Below are 12,928 nucleotides of genomic sequence, written 5' to 3'. Positions count from 1 at the left end.
GTTGGATTTGTTTTTAGGCTTCGGGCTGATCAGCGGAAAGCCTTCCGGGCCACCGTGCAGACAGGCGCCATGATTTTCCTGAGGATGCGGCCAGAAAATTGACGCTTCCTGCTTGGATAAACGCGTAGCTGAAGCCTACAGTTGTAAGGCTTTGCGCTGTCTTTTAAGGTAGTCGTTTAAAACACCCTCCCGTGGATTCCAATAGAGACTAAAATTGACATGTTTCTTTCAGATTTACTCATAGAGTCGCTGTTGCAGAGCAGAGTGAGCTAGGTGGCTAATGCTACAGTGTGTTGTCAGGGAAGCTAGCTTAGCAATGCTAGCACAGGATGCTAACCGGTTTTGTCATTAATATCGCGTACATTGTCTCCTGCTTGGCTAAATGACAGGACTATTATAGAACCAAAGTCCATATCTTAGGGTAGATTTACTTTATTAATGGTTCAGGGACGTGTTCATGTATAGTCTATATTGTTATTTAGCCTCCTAAACGTGGCAACTTCTGAAATATTCATGAACTGCGTCACTCTGTAAAACCCCGATGTCGACAAAGTCGAGCTGTTTTCTTTTTCGGATTTTAATATAAAAGCTTTATGATATCAAGCCGTATATGACAGTGTTTCCGAATACATTTTAGGGCTGCCTGCAGCATGTTCATGCTAAGACAGCGTGGACCATCATTCATTCATGGTATTCAAACGCTTCGAGGTCTCATTTAGAACTTTGGCCCTAGTAACAGGTATGGCCTGGATCTGATTTGGACCGTGCTGGTGATGGCAGAAGGGACCCGTACTGGCGAAATGCCGTCCTTTGACCCAAGTCCTGGTGGTTCTGAAACTAAAAAGAGACCCACTTCTTCAGATGGCAGTGAGTTATCAGTTATTTTGCATACGTTTGTGTGTCTCCCGGATACCTGCACATTATTTTACTTTGTTGATATAAAAAATATAATTTGGGGAGGTTTGAGTTTTTTTAATTTTTCATTGTGTATTGTCTTTTCAAACTATATATCATCACTCTATGCCCCTTTAACAGTTTTTGTGCTGTTGACTTCTATTGAAAATGATTATTGTAATACAGTACTATTAAAATTTAACTTCTTTTTTTAAATTAGCCAATGCTTGGATAACAGACCATCCCAAAAGTATTTATCAGCATACATCCAATTTTTTAAAGAGATAAAATAAAACCAGATAGTTTAATCACAAAAAAATTTGTTCGTTCGTTGTCTTCCGCTTCTGCGTTTACCCCCAGAAAGCCTGGAAAACTGCTGCTCATAAAAACTTTAAAATATTGCAATAATATCTGGCCCTTTTGAAGCAAAAAAACAGTTTTTAGAAGTGCCAATAAAGAGACTTTCAGTGATCATTAAGAAGGATGTAAATAATTCTTCACTTGCAATGTTTCAAATAAAATGTAAATAAATGTTGGAAATGTTGGTTGATATGTTTACATTGTTTTATCATCTTTTGCTACAAGAAACAAATGCCCTGGTTGAAACTATTTACATTTGCAACAACTGACAAATAAACTGAAAATGCTGTGCTTCCAGGCCTCAGATACATAAAGAATAAGTTATAAGTAAAACAAAAGTATTGTTTTGACCTGAGAAGAGGTTTTTAAATAGCAGCTTGTATACTTTTGGTTAGGCTCTCGATTGGTCTTTCACATTAGTGTTGAATTCAACAGTAAGGTGATTTAGGACCTAAATCAGTACCTGTCTAAGCATGAGGGTGTTTGCTTGTGTTAAAATTCAGCAGGAATGGATACTGATTTCAGAAAAGAATAACTGTGATCTCTTAATGTATTCCAGAGTTGTATAAATCAATAATAGATGGATTATTTTACGCTATATTTGACCTTTCAGTGGAGCAAGAGTTTTTTCTGCATTTTATGTTAACGTTTGTAGTACCTCTGTTTTAGTTGCGTCTCCACTTGCATGAGCCCCCTCCAGCTGCCTGTCTTGGAGAATCTTTATTTTCAATCAGTCATTGGGCACATCTGATCCTGTAATTGTTTACAGCTCCTTTCTTCAAAATTAAGCTTTCTTGGTGTTTCTTTTTCATCTTGTTTAGTGCAGAGCGTTTTCACACAGGGCTTCACAGCTTTACGTTTTTCACCAACGGAGATTATAACACAGTTTATCTGTTTTTCTAAAACAAGCTCTTGTAATTGCAGGAGATGAGCCCATGAGGAAGATGCCTGTGACAAAGTTTGGATCCAGACCTCGATTTGAGCCTGTGCACTTTGTTAGCGGTGGAAGCAGCGGCGGAACTGGCACGGATGAGAAGGAGAACGATAAGGAGCACAGGAAGACTGAGTTGCAGGGTGGAAGACAGTGGGACTCTCATCACTCCTCCTACAGCGGCCGGCTGCAGGGCTTCTGCTCTCTCAGGCCCGCTTTTGACCGAGTCCCATCATACTCAAGTGACTTTTGGGGTTCCCACAGAGACAGAAATAGTTCCATGGGTAGCACAAGTGGACTGGGTTATGGAGGCCGTGGGTCATCTTTAAACTACATGGCGAAAACCCAGCAGGACTACACAGCCAGGTACGAGGCCCACTCCTCTTCTCATAGGTTAGAATCTTATTCTAAGCCCCAGAGGTATAACGAATACGGGGGAGGGAGCAGAACTAGCAGCTGGGATTCAGGACGTCAGGGTTTGGGGTATGGCCATCAGGACAGGCCGTTCAGCAAAGTCTACAACAGTCCGAGCACGAGCAGTACTAATGTGTCACAGTCAGAGACTGTGAAGCCTCTTTTAACATCTCACCCCACGTTAGAAGAAAAGCAAAGGCTGATCAGAAGTGTTGCCAATGCATTATCTGTTGCCTTTAGGAACCCTTTGTTGATGACAGGAAGTGATTCACCAAACTATAATTTTATGTTGAGCCGCAGCATCCAGGCCTGCAAGACCAACCCTGAGTATATTTACATCAACCTGAAGGATATTCCCCAGGCTGACCTCCCAAAGAACAGGAAAGTGCCAACAGATGGGTACGCCTGTGAACTGAGATGTCAGGGGGTGTATCTTGCAACCGGATACTCCGGCAGCAAAAACGGAGCAAGGGACCGGGCATCCGAACAGGCTGTGAAGCTCTGTCTGAAACCAGTTGAGGTCCGTGTTGTGCAACGTAAATACAGACAGGTGGTAGTCAGTGACATGGTTGTATGCCAGATGAACAGCCCAACCCCAGCATTCCTACCTGCACTCCGAAACCCAGAAGACAAACTGACACCCAGTCCTAAGGGCCAGCACGAGCCCGACCGAAACAAACACTGGACTGAGTTTCTGGTCATAGACAATGCTCACGATGCCATCTGCATCCTGAACAACTCTAACGCGTTCAATCGCATGAAGATCGATTACGAGTTTGTTCAGCTACCCAACAATTTGTGGCAGTGCAGTATTTTCCTGCAGGACGAGCTCATAGCACAGGCGACTGGAACAAAAAAAAGCTCGAAACATGCAGCAGCTGAGGAGGCTGTGAGAAAACTTCGCCTAAATCAAGCACAGCGAGAGCACTGGCAGAAAGAATCGCAGTACTTCAGCGGAAATAACCAGCCCAATTCTGGGGACTGCTTTGGACAACAGTCAGAGTCTGGTGGTTCTTTTGGGCCGCAGGGTGTTGGTGTCAGAAAGAAGCAACTGAGTGAGCTAGTAATCTTGGAGAACTCTGATAATGCAATCTGCATTATTAACGACACTGCTCAGTTCAACAAAGTAACTGCTGACTACCGATTCTCAGTTTTGCCTGATCATCGATGGAAATGTGAAGTTTACCTTGAAGGCCAGTATGTTGCAGCAGGAATCGGGCCAAAGAAGTTAGTGAAGCACATTGCAGCAAAGGAGGCTTTAGCCTCATTAAGACAGACTCAAGCTGTGGTCAAATCCAACTTGAGGAAGGAGGGACACGACGCTATATCCCGTTCTCAGATCCTGGCTCGCTCAGACGAGGAGGCCTTAAAACAGGAGATCAAGGAGGACAATATTGGAAACCAGCTGCTCCGTAAGATGGGCTGGAAAGGAGGCGGTCTTGGCCGGGACGGGGATGGCATCGCAGAACCTATTCGAGTTAAGGAGCAGTTCTCCAGGGAAGGTCTGGGCATGGAAATGGATAAAATGGGGAACCAGCTCAGCAAGCGTGATATTGAGGGCATCATTCGTAACTACGCCAGTTCAGACAGAACGGACGACCTTCGGTTCTCCAACGAACTCACCAATGACGAGCGCAAGCAGGTTCACCAGATATCCCACAAATATGGCCTCCGAAGCAAGTCCTACGGACAGGGATGGGACCGGTTTCTCGTTGTCAGTCGAAAGGTACACAGAGACCAGCTGATTGGTCAGCTTTTACAGGAAGGGCAGGTGGGGCGATATGAGCTCGTCAAGCCGCAGGCATCTCATTAAACTTCATGAAATTAAATTGCAAATTTCCTTAAAGTTGGACTTCAAAGGATATCATACCAAGGCCTGGTCTTGACATGGCAGTAACATGCGTCCTGGCTGGGAAACTACTGCATTGCATTTATATCTGGTATTAGAATCCAGCTTCACATGCAGAAAAACATGTAGCCACACTGAGCTGTCAGCTGAAATCCTCTAAATACAGTTTGAACCAGACCTTTACATGCACTTGTCACAGCCATTCATTTGGTTTTAATTTTGCGATTTTAATGGTGTATTTGAGCCTTTCGTTTTCCAGGGATCAATAATAATACGCTGAACAGCATAAGAGACTTTTTGAAAACAAGATTTGGGTGCACAAGTTTGAATTAAGGTGGATTTTCTCTCAACACCTCAGAATTATGCATGTAGGTTCCAATTTATAAGTATGCTGGGATAATTGACAACTCTTGGCAGAATTGGTGGAGTTCATCCCTCCACAAATTGTTAATAGGGTTGAGCTCTTGGCTATCCCACAAGCTTGATGCTAACTTGCTTTATCCATTCCAAACTGCTTTTGGGGTGTGCTTTGGATGATTCTCTTGTACGAACACTTTATTGTGTCCTGGTTCCAACCATCTGACCCAAAGTTTCCACCTCCGACGAAATGTAATTTGTTAGGAGGTTTAGAAAACAACCAAAAAAAACCCCAAAAACACTACTAAGGTTTAGACCTATCATAAACTAAAAATCAGTTTCACCAAGCGGTTGGTGACCAGGGAAGAACCACCTTTTAACTTTCAGGTTAAATTTGTAGCTGCCCAGATAGACGAGCCAAATGTTTTCTGGAGGAAAGGTTTTCTGGTCAGTAAAGACTAAAATTTGAACCATCTGGTCACAAAGATAATGTTTAAGAGTCGAGGTGATGCTTTGAGACCCAAGAACAATATCAACTGTGAAGCATGGTGGAGGCTGCATCATGCTAAGGGATTGTTTTGCTGCCAGTGGTGCTGGTGTATTGCGCAGCGTGAATGGAGAGACAAAGCTCTTCAACTTCACTTCAGATAAACTGCTAGATGGTTGACCCTGGTTTTATATTGGACAAAGCAAGCTAACATAAAGGTTCTGGAATGGCCCCGACCTCAGACCTATTAAGAATTAATGGACTATGCCTAAAAGCCGGGTCGATACCAGGAAACACTCCCAACGTTTCTGATAAGAAGGTTGGTCAGATATCCAGCCAACATTATGCCAGGAGACTGATTACTACACAAAGTGTGCTTTCTCTGGAACTTTAGGGACAACTAACCAAATATAAAAGAATGTGTGTATATACTTAAGCCTGAATATTTAATTACATTTAAACTTGTGCACCTGATCATCGTCAAAATCACTAAAGTTGTATTTTTTTTTTTTTTTTCTGTCCACCGTATAAAAAAATATAATAAAAAAATAATTAAATGGCCCAAATGAGTGAGTGGATGAGGCTGTGAGTGAACTCATTTTACTGTTTTTCACCGACAGCTCTGTCCTTTCACTGAGGGGAACCATCCCTAAACCGTTCCGACCATGTTCACACCTGTATTAAGTACTGTCCAGATGAGATTGGGTCAGCCAGGACTAATGTTACTACCCAGTCTGATTTGGGCCAGCGTGTACCAGCCGTTCATACATGGGTGAGACAAGTTTGCAACACCCTTCATTAAACAGAAGTTTTCATGTATGACTAACGGTTTTTACATTCCTTCATTTGCAGAAGACTGCAGTCTTTCTACATCTGAGCTCGTCAGTGCTCTGTGGGATCTTGTTTAGTTATTTTCAATCCAAAAACAGCTTTTTGAACATTACTGCCTGACTGTTTGATCAACCCGGCAGAAAATGCAGCTTTTCTTTGTTTGAAAACACTGTAGACAGTTCACTCATGCAAGACTTGGATTAAAGCGGCATTAAAATCTAACTGTAGCTACTTCATACCAGCCTTACTGTGGTAATGCATCTGTTTTCTGGAATGTGGTATTTGCTTTTGTGTCCGTTACAGGAGATCATTCTCTGCCAGATCAGTGATCCCAAATATTATGTTGAGTCTGTGGTCTTAATGGTATGATGGTTGTTTGTATGAGTACATTTGACCTGTCTGCTTGTTTTCACAGCTGTAAGTACTAAATAAATGGAAAATAATCATCAAGCTGACCTTTGTTCAAATAAACATGTGCGTTTACATAAATTAGAAAAATTCATTCAGTTCATTTATTTCAGTAATCCATCATTTAGTTAATATATGGCTTACAGCTAATGAAAACCAACCCAGTTTCTTGGAAAATTAGGTTGCATAAAATCCATTTTTGAAGTATTAATGCAGAAATCCCAGCCTATAAAAAAGTATGTCCATGACCTGTATAGTGTAAGCACTCAACACTTAGGACGTTGCTCCTTTTGCATGAATTATTGCAACTGTTAGGCCCAGTGTCTCACATCTTCCACTGGTCATGTGAGCTTTTTAAAATCATTAAAACGACATTCAGAACTGGTATTCTGTTCCTCCTGACTGCAGGAGCTTTGTAAGATGAATTAACACAAGGAATGAAACAGTTGTAGCCCAGATCCTGGATGTCTGTGTGGTTGCTTTGCTTCACAATCCTTATCAACGCTGCTGTTGTCTCTGATGCTTATGCACTTGTTCCTACCACACTTTTTCCTTCCACCAAACTTTCCAATTATCTGACTGGATACATCCCTCTGACCAGTTTTTTCCAGCTGTCAACCACCATCCCCAAGACCATGAAAGCTCTGACATGTCTGTATTAAAAATATTTTGAGACTTGTGTATGATTCACATTTTCTGAGAAACTGAGTTTGTGGTTTTCATTCACTGCAACACTTAATCATACACTTATATTTACGTACTGTGATATAAAAAGCCATCAAGAAATACATTGCATATTTATTTTATTTACAAGATAATGTCCAGTTTGTTACATGGGTTACCAGTGCAAGGGTGTATAATCTGAAAAGCCACTGTTTGTCGAAGTGTAATCAGATATGATAGTTCACAGATTGTAAAATAGCAAAAGTGTTTCCACACAGCTTTTAACCCATAAAAAAGTAATGCACCCTCCAAATAAGGTAAAAGATAAACCCATATATGTTGCGGGTCTAAATGGGTCAAACGTTAGCATTATGAAAATGTAAAAACATTAAGTGCACAACACGGATGCTAAAATTCCACATTTCTGGGGAGGGAGAGGGGCATAGATATTTACCAATATCTCTCAGGTTTTATAATCAAAAAGGCATGGCTGTACAGGAAATATAAAATAAAAACGACCCCAAAAGGTATCTGTTGAGTTTTAACAGAGACTGATGTTGGTAAATTATTTATCCATCCAAGGCTTCATGGTGCAGACCAAGAAAAGAGGGGAGATTTATTTTGTTGTGGGACAACTGAAAATGAACTGCTTTATTTTCTGTAAATATAAACTGGCAGTATTTACAAACCAAACCACACAGCCTCCCATATCGTCCAGTCTGTTTACCTAAAGTATAAATTACCAAGAAGAGATGTGGAAATTAGGAGACTGCCTATCAAATATCGAAAAAGAAAAAAGGCATTTAGCAAGTAACCCAGAAATAACAAGGTACATTAACTTTTAACTCTGCTCCTGTCAAACAACATTCGGCAGCAATGAATGCCACGACACTACAGCATACAAAACTTAAAAACAGTAAGGGGACAAAATATACTGAAGGATCTTAAAGGTGCGTCAGATCTCCGTCTCTGATGTCTTCTTGATTGGTGGTTTCTTGATTCTGTGGTGCACACTGTTCATTCGCCAGCGACTCGGTGTCAACAGTCACGCCAACTCTGTTCAACAATAGCAGAAACTCTCTTCTCATACTCCCGCTTGTTTTCCTGGTAAAGCTGGGCTGCTTGGCTGTTGGCTGGACTGTTTGGGTTTGGCTCGTCCAGTAAAGACTAAATATTCAACAGAGAGCATCAGCTGGTTAGCATTATATACTTAATTGGTTAGTTAAGTGGCTATTAAAGGTTTCACATAGGCTTTTTAAGCATTTATTTATATAAAGTTGTATTACCTGTATTGAAGTTAAGATTGAAGAAACATCATAGGTTGGACTCCAGCGATTCTGAAGTATATCTAAGCATATGCTACCATCTGCATACACTGCAACAAAAGCATTAAGTACATAAGGCTTTCAGGGAAGTTTATCTGAGATTGAAGAAAACCTGTTTTTATTTCTAGAAGTAATTAGGATAACTTTAACGTACCGTTAGGGTGAAACATTTTGGAGACAAATCTCACTGTTGGAGGTTTATTTGGATATTCCTCTGTAAATTCAATGGTAAGTTTGAAAGTCCCTGAAAGTAAGAAATTGCAAATTATAAACTGAAATTCATGACCAAAATGGAATTCAACACAGTAAACTAGTTATGTAAAAGAGTCTGACACGGCCCTTCATGTCTTATTTCTGCTTACAGGCAGACACAATAAACACAAAACCCCATAAAACAATAAGAAGGGAATCATTAAGTATTCTTTAATTTTATAAGAAGCTAAATTAATAAAAAGTACATACCATCTTCAAAAGGTGTTCCCTCTGGCCTACAAAAAGAGACCAAATAGGTTAGTAACCATTTGGCGAATGTCTGGCTAACTCTACATCTATCGAAAGGTTAATATATGACAGCAATAAAATGTGTTTTCCCCCAACATTACACGAATAACATCTATTACATCATATACTGTTATATAAATAAGTTTCACACCAACATGGAAACGCTGGGTGTAAGGAACAAAGTTCAATAGCATGCTTGATAGAGATTGGCAAAGTGTCGTGAATGCTTTCAGTTTGTGACTCGTTATCCTTGTAGAAACAAAACCTCAAAAAGTTTTTAAATCCCCTTAAATAACTTCTCAGGTTGAACGCTAGCAACCGATGACTCTCTTAATACCGTAGCTAAAGCTGCCTTTGCTTCTTGTTATTCTGTTAACAACCATTTTATAAATAAATCGAAGTAAAAATGTGCTGCGAGTTATTTGATAGAGATACTAGGCAGGGGCCAGTTATAGTAATCATATGGTGCCAGAAAAAAGTACTGAAGTGACCCAAGTTCCTTTCTTGCTGTATGCTGTATAGAGCTTTGTAGAGCTGCCTCACTTCCCTGCATGTTATTGCGCACTGCTGGCCAGGTTGTCGAAAGACAAATGTACCTGCAAGAAGGAAAATCCAGCCAATCCACCACTTATTAAGTTAACGCTCCTTTAAAACTGAAGTTGGCAAGCTACAAGCAGCATGTCTGGTAGGCTGGCTACTGGAGCAGAGAGCCTGACCAATTAACCCCCTATATAAAAGATCGTTAGTAAGTGTGTATTCGAATGTTTTGCTGAAGTCTTTGTATTTAAACCAGTGTATTATCACTGTAATATTCAGTATTTTATAGGTAATTTCGCAGCTGGACTAATAACAGCTGTTCTGTTTTAAAGTAACAAGTAAATGATTTAAACACATTTCTATAAATTCATTCCTATTATAGGCTCGCTCTAAGTTTATCACACAGTGAGAATCTTGTTCTGGCCCGTGTACCTAGGTGGTTGCTTTAAATTCAACAAGAAATAAGACTGCTAAATTTTCCCCATATTTGCATCGAAGCATATCACATAACCCTAATCTGACTTTCTTTTAATAAACTCAATTAAGCACACCAATGTACATGGTTGATGTGTCTAAAAGCCAAAAATGTTGAGTTCTTTATTTTGATGTTTTTTTAACAGGAAACAAACATGGGTTTTCAGTGTGGCCTCCTGTGTACTGATTAGGGTCGTTCAACGGATAACTGACCGATTGATTGGTGCATCTCTGCTTTTTATAAACTTACCCGAAAATGACTGCGTTCCAAACCATGATATTGTTTTCTGAGGGGGCTCCACTGACTCCAGCTGGAGGATCCTCCTGCAGCCTGAATACAAACACAATGACATCAGAATATCTTTATATGGAAAATAAAGCAATCGCTACTGCATTAGGTTTCCTTGAAAGCCCAACCGACATGTTGGTATGAATATTAAATCAAAGTGAAGCTTCTAATACGCATAAAATATGTTGGAAAATGTATTCTTAACAGCCTAGACTTGCTATTGTGGAGACATGGCAAAGCACTACTTAAAAAAAAAAGTAAAAACACTAAAACTAAACTATACTTTTATTAAGTATGTTACTACCCGTGAGTCTGCAGCTGCTGTTTCAGCTCAAACCATTTGATTTGTAATTACACTACTGCCAAAGAAATTCATTTAAAACCATTTGTTTAACTTCCTATTCCAGGTTGGAGTTACCTAGAATATCAATATCCACCGTCTGTTAACAACAAAACCTGAGTTTGTTGTTTAAGTTTTAGTCCAACACCTCATGATGAGCAGAATATATTAAATCAACCAAATACGTTGTCCGTTGAAAGTATGAAGTACCTGTATACTAAAAAGTCACTGATTTGATATATTTGATATCATGTGATAAATCCACATCTTCCTCCCACCTTCGTTTCTCATCTGTGCATCCAGCACTCTTTTGAGTTTTAGCATCTTGGGCACTATTATCCAGGTCAGTTGTGCACATCTACTGCAGCAGGAATCCATGACACTTGGACTACAATACTAGTCCACTAGCTGATATTTATTCTGACCACTAGTTAGTTCGTTGAACATTTCATGTTGATCTCCAATTTATTTATTGGAAATAAATGTATTTTTGTGATTTGGGGTCTCAACCTTCAACAGGTTTCATTGTAAAGTCGGGGACTTAAATTAAACCATTTGATCGCGTTGTAAAAGAACAACATAAAAAGACAGATTTCCACTTTGGGCCAAACTGGATTAGATACTTAGATCTGTGGCCCTTAGTGGTGTCTAACTGGAACATATGTAAATTAACTATGTGCCGCAGATAGATGTGCTTAATGTGTCCAGGTGTTCAGTCTCTACATGGCAGATGGTTGCTGATCCTCAATCTTAAGCGATGATCTATCATGGCCCGGGGATGTGATAGAGGTATTAGGACTCTCTACCCAAAGCTTTCCTCTAGCTCAAGGGCCATCTGGCCACTGACTTGAACTACATCCGCGGATCTATTCCATATCCAGGTATCATATATACTTAGAAAAGCTATACTTTCACAAAATAAATAGAACCATGGTTCACACACCTTCCAAAGGGACCACTGATCTCGCATTACACAACCTTGACGTTACAACAACCGTCCGGTTTGCTTACGCCGGTAAAAGCGGACCTGTTGGTGGACGTAACAAACCAGTTCCTTTTAAATTAAACTGTAATCACTAACAAGTAATAATAACTATAATATAACTTTCGTTCACAATAAGCTTGCCTTCGCCGATCTGTCTGAAAATGTTGTGGTCTCCGTGGTACTTGTCACTTGAGCTAATGCTATACAACTAGCTTCAGAATGCTAATGTTAGCTACTTTTCTTGTTTTGCTTTAACTTACCGTTTAAAGTCTCTCATTAAACGTCGTCGTGCTGGAGTTGACATCCTGCTAACGCGAAAAACTAAAGCCCGAACAAACAAGCACAAGGCTCGAAAGATATTAAGATGTCCTACGGTATTATATTTCCTCAACTCCTAGCTGACCAGCCAACGATCGCTACTAGTTTGACAAATACTTGGCTGCCTCTCGTCTGAGGCGATACCATCTACACAACAGAGGGGAGACTGCTTTTGATTATGTACAAATTTGAGGATTGTAAGGCAACAAAATCACAACAACAGCTAGGTAAACCAAATAACAAAATTTCTCGTGTAAACTAAATTAAACGTTTTATTAGTTCAACTAAAGTATTTTGAAATTAGCTTAAGAACCCTATCTAGTCACTTGAATCGCTCCACATAAATTACGTCATATGTTTGCTACCATGTTACGTTTTGGGGAAGCAAAAAAGCATTCGGTAACCTTTTGACTTCGTCGTTGTACTCATCCTCATTTGTATTTGTTAGTATTTGTTTTATCTTTTCGAACTGACAGTTTATTCTAAGCCTATTCAAAGTGTTCTACCAGAAAAGCGCCTCTAGTTTTGACATTTAGTACCAGTGAAAAACCACAAGGTGGTGCTAGGTCCCGTGTATCGGAAGGTATGCCCCCATAGACGATACGTCAACGCGTATCCGCCATATTGTGAGTGGCTTAGAAATTAGTTTTTTTTTTATATTAAAAAGTATGAAGTTTACGTTTAAATTGGTTTAAAAATGAAAGAAAGAAAGTTTATTTTAACCATTTATATGGATGATAATCAAGACGAAAACGAACAATATTTGCAAAATAAGGCATAAAATGCGCATAAACATACCTTATTTTATTTCTACAACTACATAAAACAGATTCAGAATCAGCTTTATTGCCAAGTTCGTACATACAAACAAGGAAAATGACTCCGGTACACTTTGCTCACTAGGTTTTTTTTTTCAGAAAACACCACAGCTAATTCAGAAATAATTACAATAATAAAACGAAATT

The 12,928-nt window shown here is 39.8% G+C and overlaps 2 protein-coding genes across 3 annotated transcripts; one reads left to right on the top strand and one right to left on the bottom strand.

Moving 5' to 3' along the window:
* Positions 1 to 27: 27 nt before the first annotated feature.
* On the top strand, positions 28 to 6,615 carry nkrf (NFKB repressing factor). 2 transcript variants are annotated; one of them, XM_047353420.1, is made up of 3 exons: positions 28 to 168; positions 740 to 867; positions 2,179 to 6,615. In XM_047353420.1, the coding sequence occupies exons 2-3, from the start codon at positions 774 to 776 to the stop codon at positions 4,410 to 4,412; spliced, it is 2,328 nt and encodes a 775-aa protein (XP_047209376.1). In that variant the 5' UTR covers positions 28 to 168; positions 740 to 773; the 3' UTR covers positions 4,413 to 6,615. The 2 variants fall into 2 exon arrangements, with proteins under 2 accessions (XP_047209376.1, XP_047209375.1); XM_047353419.1 differs by having other exon boundaries at positions 734 to 867.
* A 702-nt stretch (positions 6,616 to 7,317) lies between these two features.
* On the bottom strand, positions 7,318 to 12,090 carry LOC124860270 (ubiquitin-conjugating enzyme E2 A). Its single transcript, XM_047353421.1, has 6 exons — positions 11,906 to 12,090; positions 10,282 to 10,362; positions 8,982 to 9,007; positions 8,674 to 8,763; positions 8,481 to 8,569; positions 7,318 to 8,361 (listed from the first exon to the last, which is right to left on the bottom strand). Exons 1-6 carry the CDS (start codon positions 11,947 to 11,949, stop codon positions 8,233 to 8,235), a joined length of 459 nt encoding a protein of 152 aa, XP_047209377.1. The 5' UTR covers positions 11,950 to 12,090; the 3' UTR covers positions 7,318 to 8,232.
* Positions 12,091 to 12,928: the final 838 nt, after the last annotated feature.

This window comes from Girardinichthys multiradiatus, chromosome 23 (assembly GCF_021462225.1).
Source record: "Girardinichthys multiradiatus isolate DD_20200921_A chromosome 23, DD_fGirMul_XY1, whole genome shotgun sequence".
Classification (NCBI taxonomy): domain Eukaryota; kingdom Metazoa; phylum Chordata; class Actinopteri; order Cyprinodontiformes; family Goodeidae; genus Girardinichthys; species Girardinichthys multiradiatus.
The sequence above is the reverse complement of the archived record's forward strand: the minus strand, read 5'-3'. Positions and strand labels throughout refer to the sequence as shown.

Coding starts and splice junctions, on each gene's coding strand:
- LOC124860270 (XM_047353421.1), bottom strand. CDS start 11,949: ATGTCAACTCCAGCACGACGACGTTTAATGAGAGACTTTAAACG. Junction 10,363..11,905: donor TTAATGAGAGACTTTAAACG/GTAAGTTAAAGC, acceptor GTTTGTATTCAG/GCTGCAGGAGGATCCTCCAG. Junction 8,362..8,480: donor CAATCTTAACTTCAATACAG/GTAATACAACTT, acceptor TTGAATATTTAG/TCTTTACTGGACGAGCCAAA.
- nkrf (XM_047353420.1), top strand. CDS start 774: ATGGCAGAAGGGACCCGTACTGGCGAAATGCCGTCCTTTGACCCAAGT. Junction 868..2,178: donor ACCCACTTCTTCAGATGGCA/GTGAGTTATCAG, acceptor TTGTAATTGCAG/GAGATGAGCCCATGAGGAAG.